Here is an 8206-nt window from a genome sequence, read left to right as displayed (position 1 = left end):
TACCAATTTCTATATTCTTCCAAAGCATTTGGGGGGGGGGGGGACTATCCTTGCATATTGGCAGCACGAGAAGCCAAAGCGGAATAATCGCGCCTTAGATCGTGCCTCATAGGTACGTAAGGGCTAGATACCAACGAGATTAAGGGAACAATCTGTCAAGTATTTCCCAGTTTATGACTTGCGGTTTCGTTCAGGGCAGAGACAACTCATCAGACGTTGCCTCACCTTTGCCCTGGGAGCAGCGTGACCAAAGTGGTTACAAGGTGGTATTTGCTCCCTTTTATTCATTCAAAAACACGTCATGTGTATTAATTATAACGAACACAAATCCGCCTAAGCCGGCCGAGGCTAAACTAAAATTTTGTTTAAGAATCGGGTGTTTGCCCAAGTATGATATGAGGGTTCCGTGGACCACAACCGTGAAAGTATGTTGCTTTCAATTAGTCCAGTCCGTCATTGTGTGAATCCCTCGATTCTTAAACAAAATTTAAGTATTTCTCTCCCTCGATCGCGGCTCTGAGTTTACGTGCGTTCCGAATCACAGACTTTATTTCTTATTTCAACGTCCATGAATATATTATTTCCCAATTTTCCACAGCATATGTGCCAATGGTGGTCAAAGGGTAGTATAGGTCCCAGGGCGAAACGTGGATTGGTACCCACGATGAAGCATAAAACCTGGGAAATGCCTGCTGAACCAACATCAACAGCTCTACTACCACACCCTATCTTGACTTCCACGTGGTGACCGCTGGGAGCTCTTTCTTAACGAAAAGTTGCAGACGGAGAAGGATGAAGGCGAGTCTCCCGCGCCTAAAAACAAATTGTACCAACTGATCCTCCAGGTTGGGGGCTGGGTAGGGCTGACAACCCTACACGGAAAACAACTTATTACGAAGCAACAACAGGAGCCTCGGACTGGACGGATTACACAACGACGAACCCGGCAATGACAACGGAATAACGATTTGCGCATTTTCTCATGGAACGTGCGCTCCCTGTACAGAGATGAAGCTGACGAGCAGCTAGCCGATACCCTCTCCCAATATAGGGCTGATGTAACAGCGTTACAAGAGATGTGTTGGACAGGGACCGGTTTCCTGGAGAAGAGCAGCTATGCCATATATTATAGTGGCCATCCAGTAAACCATGTGCTCGGAGTAGGTTTCTTAGTCAGCCAAAAAATGAAACCTGCTGTTATCGGCTTTGAAAATATGATATAAGCAAACGGCTATGCACCCTGCGCTTGCGAGGCAAGTTTAGAAATATAAGCCTCATTAACGATCACGCCCATAGGGGCGGAGGAGACTGCAGAATCAGATATGATACCAAAATCATGCTTGGGGATTTCAACAGCCAAGTAAGGAAGGAACCCATATTCAGGCGATACGCTGGCTCCCATAGCTTACACCAAAATACAAATGATAGCGGACTGCGGATTATTCAATTAGCAGGGTCACACGAAATGGTTGTTGGAAGTACCTGGTTTGCGCGGAAAGCGGTCCACAAACATACACGGGCCTCTCCAGACGGGACCAGTTTCAACCAAATTGACCACATGTTGATCGAACGCCGCCACCTCTCAGCCTTGATGAATGTCAGAACATATAGGGGGGGCAATATAGACTCGGATCACTATCTCGTTGGCATAATGCTCGGAGCTCGAATAACAGCAAGGCCCAGAATCCCCCCTGACAATCAGGTGAGAGGTAACACTGAAGCCATCCATAACACAGCCCTCCGCGACACCTATAAGAGGGATATGGATGCCGCAATAACCACAGTCAACAGAGAACCTGGAGATGAAGCATCAACAACTGATCTTGACAACCACCTGAAGAACGTTATCATTGATACGGCCACAAACATACTTGGCCCCAGCCGCAAAAGGAGTCGGAACGTCTGGTTTGACGATCAATGTAAGCTAGCAAAGGACGGAAGAATGCCGCATACCGAGTAATGTTGCATTCTCAAAGAACGCGGGCACGCGTAGAGGCTTATCACGAACTCCGTCGAGCGGAGAAGCGACTTCACAGAGAAAAAGGAAGCCTGGGAGAACCAACAAGTCTGTGAACTAGAAAAGTACAGGGAGCAACCGCATCAGGCGCGCAAGTTTTACCAACAAGTCAGCAGGATGAAGCCTTATACACCTCGATGCTCATCCTACCGAGACAAAGAGGGAAATCTGATTTCCGGCAGAATGGGCGTATTGGAGCGATGGGTTGAGTAGTTTGATGAGCTACTGAACAACCAGATCATCGGCGACTTGGAGGTCCCGCCAACTGGAGACGACGGACAAATACTGCCACCACCAAGCATAGGAGAAACAGTCCGTGCAACTCATCGGCTAAAAAATCATAAGTCGCCAGGAGCCGATGGAATTACAGCCGAATTGGTTAAATATGGAGGCGACCGGAATTATCTGTCTCATACATAAAAAGGAAGATATCACACAGTGCAGCAATTATTGAGGTATCACGTTGCTGAGTACCATCTATAAGATATGCTGCGCTATCTTGCTAGGCCGGATAGCCCTATACGCCCAGAACATCATTGGCCCACACCAAAGAGGCTGCAAATCAGCAACAGATCAGATTTTCTCTATGTGGCAAGCGATGGAAAAACTGTTCGAATATGGACAACAGTTCCACCATCTATTCATCGACTTTAAAGCCGCCTATGATAGCATAGCCAGTGTAAAACTGTACACGGCCATGAGAGAATTCGGTATCCCGACGAAATTGATTAGACTGACTAGGCTGACCCTGACGAATGTGCGAGGTCAGATAAAAGCAGCAGTATCACTCTCAAGACCATTCGACATCCACAACGGTCTACGACAAGGGGATGCCCTATCATGCGTCCTCTTTAACCTAGCCCTCCAGAAAGTGATCCGTGATGCTTTAGGCAAATGCAAGAGGTATGATCCTCTTTAAGTCCACCCAACTACTGGCCTATGCTATAGCATTCTGTCTGGTTCCACATTCTCCTTTAAGGGAAGTCTAACCACGTATTTACAGGATTTTTCTCTTCGGGTGGTTGCTTGGTACCGGTTTACGGTTACTTCTTCCTCTTTTGTCATGTCTCTGACTGGCTGCAGGAACTTTTTCGATTTCCCAAAACTTTCGTAATAGTGCGTTTGTTGTGTCCTCTGTGGAGATCATGATGATGACGTCTGGATTCAGCGATCTTGCACAAGCTGGTCTAAGTAGCACCCACCCCAACTTCGTTTTAAGGGCACGGTTTGAGTTCAGACATCACGAACAAGCCATATCCATCTGCTCCAAGTAAATCGTCGATGTGACCTGGATAACTTGACGTTTGTCTTAAGTGCTGGGTAAATATTGGTGATTTTTCAGATGATTAGAGTTGATAACTTCATGTCTTCTTCATATTTGGGTCGTATCCGCAGCTCTGCTTCGCCCTTTGTTTTTATGGGAGACATTGACCCAAGCTCCCTGATGTTGAAGCTTGCGTACTGCCGCTCTATCCGCAATAATTGGACTGCCTTTTCAGTGATGAAGCTTCGCTGGGAGCCTGATTGAAGGAGGGCTTTTAAGATAGTTAATTGTCCTACACTATCTCTTACCTTGATTGTCGCAGTGGCCAATAACACGGTCTGGGTAGTTTCGGGCTGGTTTGCCATGAGTACTGTCGTTACAGAGGCTAGCTGCTTTGCGACTTAATTATATTTTGTCTTCTTTTTCGATGGACGGTCTTTGACATTGTGACCCTTTTTCATGCAGTTGTAGTAGGCTCTTTGCTCTTGAATTAGGTCTCTTCGTTGAGAAATACTCAATGCCTTAAACTTGCTACATTCAGTACCAAAATGATTCTGGCAGACACTGCATGAGATTGCTTCATTCGCCATGAGCGCGACTACTTTGCCCATTTTTTTGTCGTGCCCAATGCTTCCAGCACTTGGAAACGACCGGTTAGAAAATCCGTGAATGCTCCTAACCTCCATCATCATCCTGATGAGTTTCTTGAAGGCGTCATACTGTACGACAGTCGTCATCGCTTGCGTATCTGCTGTTTGTTCAGAAGTGGTCAAGATAGTTACTTACAACAGTTCTTTTGGGATAGAGCTTACCTATCTTCCGCATCGAATTGCAACGTGGGCAATACACTTGGTGGAGAGTTGATAAATTAGCTGTATCAAAACGGGATTTTACCTTTTGGTTAATCCGGCTCGAAGGACCAAAAATGATTGTGGTTATCGACTTAACCCACAATGCCAAAATCGCTCTCAAACCAAAGTGTTGGGGCAGGCTCACACTCAAACATATCCTGTGTTGTACTTATCGCATCGGGTCATACTATACGGTGATTAGAAGACGACAATCTGGGCTACAGGTGTCTCTTTGACATTTTTATGATCGTACATTTCAGTCTCAAGTTGTAGCGCGTCAAAGATGGAGTCCACCAAAGAAGAAATTTGTCATATTTTACATTTTTACTACCTGAGAGGTAAAAATGCAACGAAGGCGGTCGAAAAAATTTGTGAAGTTGATGGGTCCGATACTGTAACAATTCGCACAGCACAGCGTTGGTTCGATCGATTTCGTTCTGGTGTAGTGGATGTCGAAAATACACCCCGTACTGGTAGGCCAATCGTCGTAGAAACCGATAAAATCGTCGAAATCATCCAAGTAGACCGGCATGTGAGCATTCGCTCGATTGGCCAGGAACTGGGCAAGGACCATAAAACCGTTAGGAACCATTTGCAGAAGATTAGATTCCAAAAAATCTGGAAGTTTGGGTAACACACGAGTTGACGGAAAAAAATCTCTTGGATCGAATCGACCCATTTTTGAAGCGGATGGTGACTGGTGATGAAAAGTGGACCACGTACGAAAATCTCAAGCGAAAAAGATATTGGTCGAAGTTCGCGAGCCGCCCCAAATCAACGCCAAGCTCGAATTGACGGCCAGGAAGGTTTTGCTGTCTGTTTGGTGGGATTGGAAGGGAGTCATCCACTATGAGCTGCTCAACTATGGCCAGACCCTCACCTCAATTCGGTCCTATACTGTGAGTAACTCGATCATTTGAAGCAGGCGATTGACCAGAATCGGCGAGAATTGGTCAATAGGAATGGTGTTGTGTTCTACCAGGACAACGCTCGACCTCACACATCTTTGATGACCCGCCACAAGCTACGGGATCGCGGATGGGATGTCCTACTGCACCTACCGTATAGTCCGGACCTGGCACCAAGTCATTACCATCTCTTCCGGTCCATGCAAAGCGCACTTGGTGCTACTAAGTTCGCCTCAAAAGAGGCTTGCGAAAACTGGCTGTCTGAGGCTTTTGCAAATAAGGAGCGAGGGGGGGGGGGGGGGTTTATAAGAGGGGGATAATGGAGTTGCCTTCTAAATGGCAACAAGTTTGCGAACAAAACGGCGCATATTTGACTTAAATCGGATAATTCTAAGTATGTTAAATAAAGCGTTAAAATTCGATCACAAATACGACGTTACTTTTTCCCCAATCCAATATTTAAGTGTGCCGATGCAAAAAACGTTTACATTTCAGATTACTGTTCCAAATACATAATGAACTTGAATTATCGTAAAGGTTACTGATACGTGTGGATTTGTTGTCTTGGAAATATAGTTGGAAGATTAGCTCAATTTCATAATGCAATTTATTATAATAACTTCCAAATGGATGCAGGTTCACAATGCACTAGACAATGATCATGATGAACACTTTATTTGTTGATTTTTGAGCACTGTTCATACCTAAAGCGTCCAAGCATCAGTTTATCTACTTGTTTGCATAAGTTCCTCAAAATTTTGTCTCCCAAAAAAATGAAAACAATATTATTTAATGCTAAAATCCAAAAATCGTTTAGATGGTCGACAAATGCATTTTGTCGGTTACAACTAAGAATTCACTCCAGTCGAATCCATCCTAGTGCGAGTATTGAACGTTCCCATCAGATGACAGCTTCGGAAATTGGCATAATGTGCTGTCATTTTCACATTGATAACAAGTTGAAAGATACTTCAGAGAAGTACGTAAATCATTTGTCAGCGACTCAAAGTGGATTTTAGGGTGTTGGACATTTGTTCTCGGGCGGAAAGTCAATTGGTTTCATTGACATAATGAAGAAGAAGGTACTGTGGAAGGAATTTTTAATATTTAAGCAATTGTTCTACGTAATTCTGCCCTCCGCAGGTACTGTTGATGGGCAAAAGTGGCTCCGGGAAGACGAGTATGCGATCCATTATCTTCGCCAATTACATCGCCCGGGACACAACTAGACTAGGAGCAACAAGTAATTTTTATCTATTGTTCCCTTTGTTTCCCATTTGCTAAAGTAGTTTCTGATTTATCACAGTCGATGTCGAGCATTCGCACGTTCGCTTCTTAGGCAATCTCGTCCTAAACTTATGGGACTGCGGTGGACAGGAATCCTTCATGGAGCAATATTTCGCTTCACAGAAGGAAAATATATTCCGGAATGTCGAGGTTCTGATCTACGTTTTCGATGTCGAGAGCAGGGAATTAGATAAAGACGCACATTATTACCAGTCATGCTTGGAAGCGTTGCTGTCGGTGGGTATCGTACTAAATTTAGAAATGTTGGGTTTTCATGAACCTGGCCTGCTTTTTCGTTGTTACAGAACTCAAGCCAGGCTAAAATATTCTGCCTCATCCACAAAATGGACCTGGTGGCGGAGGAACAACGCGACATCATCTTCAAGGAGCGCGAAGATGACCTGATTCGCTTGTCAAAGCCTTTGAAATGTACCTGCTTCAGGACGAGCATATGGGATGAGACTTTGTACAGGTGAGTCATTTTCTAATAGTCCTGAAACTGCAACTAAACAACTGCCGTCCACTGCAGAGCCTGGTCGAGTATCGTGACAATGCTCATCCCCAATGTGGCGGCCCTCGAGAACTCGCTCAACTACTTCTCCAACATCATCGACGCAGACGAAGTGCTCCTGTTCGAGCGCGCGACATTCCTAGTCATTTCACATTGCCAACGCAAGCAGTACCGCGACTCGCATCGCTTCGAGAAAGTCTCGAACATAATCAAGCAGTTCAAGCTGTCCTGCTCGAAACTAGGCGCCAAGTTCCAATCGATGGAGGTGCGGAACAGCGCGTTCGCCGCCTTCCTCGACACCTTCACGAGCAACACATACGTAATGGTGGTGATGTCAGACTCTAGCATGCCGTCGGAGGCGACGCTGGTGAACATTCGCAACGCCCGCAAGTACTTCGAGGAGTTGGAGAACCCAAATAGCAACGCAGGAGCCATCCACTATCACTGATATCTAAGGAAGTCGCCAAGAGTGCGATAGACTTTGTGATTTTCTACCCTCGTGAGCTTAAAGCTGACGCAATCCGGTCCACCCACTGCTCCCAGATCACATTACTCCCGTTATCAGTAATTAAGGAAAAAGATTTAAGTTTATTCGTTCGAATTTCGTCATTGCCAAATCAGATTGATTTTCACCCAATCAGGGGCGGCCGAGACGTCGAGGGCTAGGCATAGATAAATGAATCGGAAATGAACCCAATTTTGTAACTACCTTTAATCGAAAAAGATGAAAAATAAGAAAAAAGCGCTGAACTTGATGTGTAAGGAAATAACATTTAATCTGTAGCTATAAAAGTGAAACGCGAATTCACCCTATTCAATACAAAGCAGTGCTTGTGGTTTAATAAAGTTTAATGTATTTTTTAATATTGTTGCGTGTTTCATTCGGCGCATGTCAATTTTATGAAAGGAAACGAGCTTAAATGTATTGTGATGAGTAAATGGGGATGAGGCAATGATCTAACGAGCATCCTGTGTCCGGAGACGGCCAAGTGGGGAGAGCGATCTCAAAAACCTAAAAAAAATAATGCTCCATCGAAGTGTTCCGACGGCATGAACTTGCATGCCTCTATGCTAGCCTGGCATTTCGATCCCTCACTCTTGCTAAGAACCCAAGTCTGCGAGGAATACATGAGGACGGGCAAGATCATTGTCTTGTACAGTAAGAGCTTTGACCCTATGGGGAGACGTTTCGAGCGGAACAGTCTTTGTAAGCTGAAATAGGCTCTGTTGGCTGACAGCAACCGTGCGCGGATTTCATCATCGTAGCTGTTATCGGTTGTGATTTTCGACCCTAGATAGGAGAAATTATCAACGGTCTCAAAGTTGTAGTCTTCTATCTTTATTCTGCTCGTTTGTCCACTGCGATTT

The 8206-nt window shown here is 45.1% G+C and overlaps 1 protein-coding gene across 1 annotated transcript; it reads left to right on the top strand.

Moving 5' to 3' along the window:
- The first annotated feature begins 5982 nt into the window (after positions 1-5982).
- On the top strand, positions 5983-7704 carry LOC119660107 (ras-related GTP-binding protein A). Its single transcript, XM_038068489.1, has 5 exons — positions 5983-6122; positions 6184-6283; positions 6347-6564; positions 6633-6799; positions 6857-7704. Exons 1-5 carry the CDS (start codon positions 6111-6113, stop codon positions 7284-7286), a joined length of 927 nt encoding a protein of 308 aa, XP_037924417.1. The 5' UTR covers positions 5983-6110; the 3' UTR covers positions 7287-7704.
- Positions 7705-8206: the final 502 nt, after the last annotated feature.

The sequence above is a fragment of the Hermetia illucens genome, chromosome 6, assembly GCF_905115235.1.
Source record: "Hermetia illucens chromosome 6, iHerIll2.2.curated.20191125, whole genome shotgun sequence".
NCBI classification, from domain to species: domain Eukaryota; kingdom Metazoa; phylum Arthropoda; class Insecta; order Diptera; family Stratiomyidae; genus Hermetia; species Hermetia illucens.
This window is presented reverse-complemented; position numbering and strand designations above follow the sequence as displayed.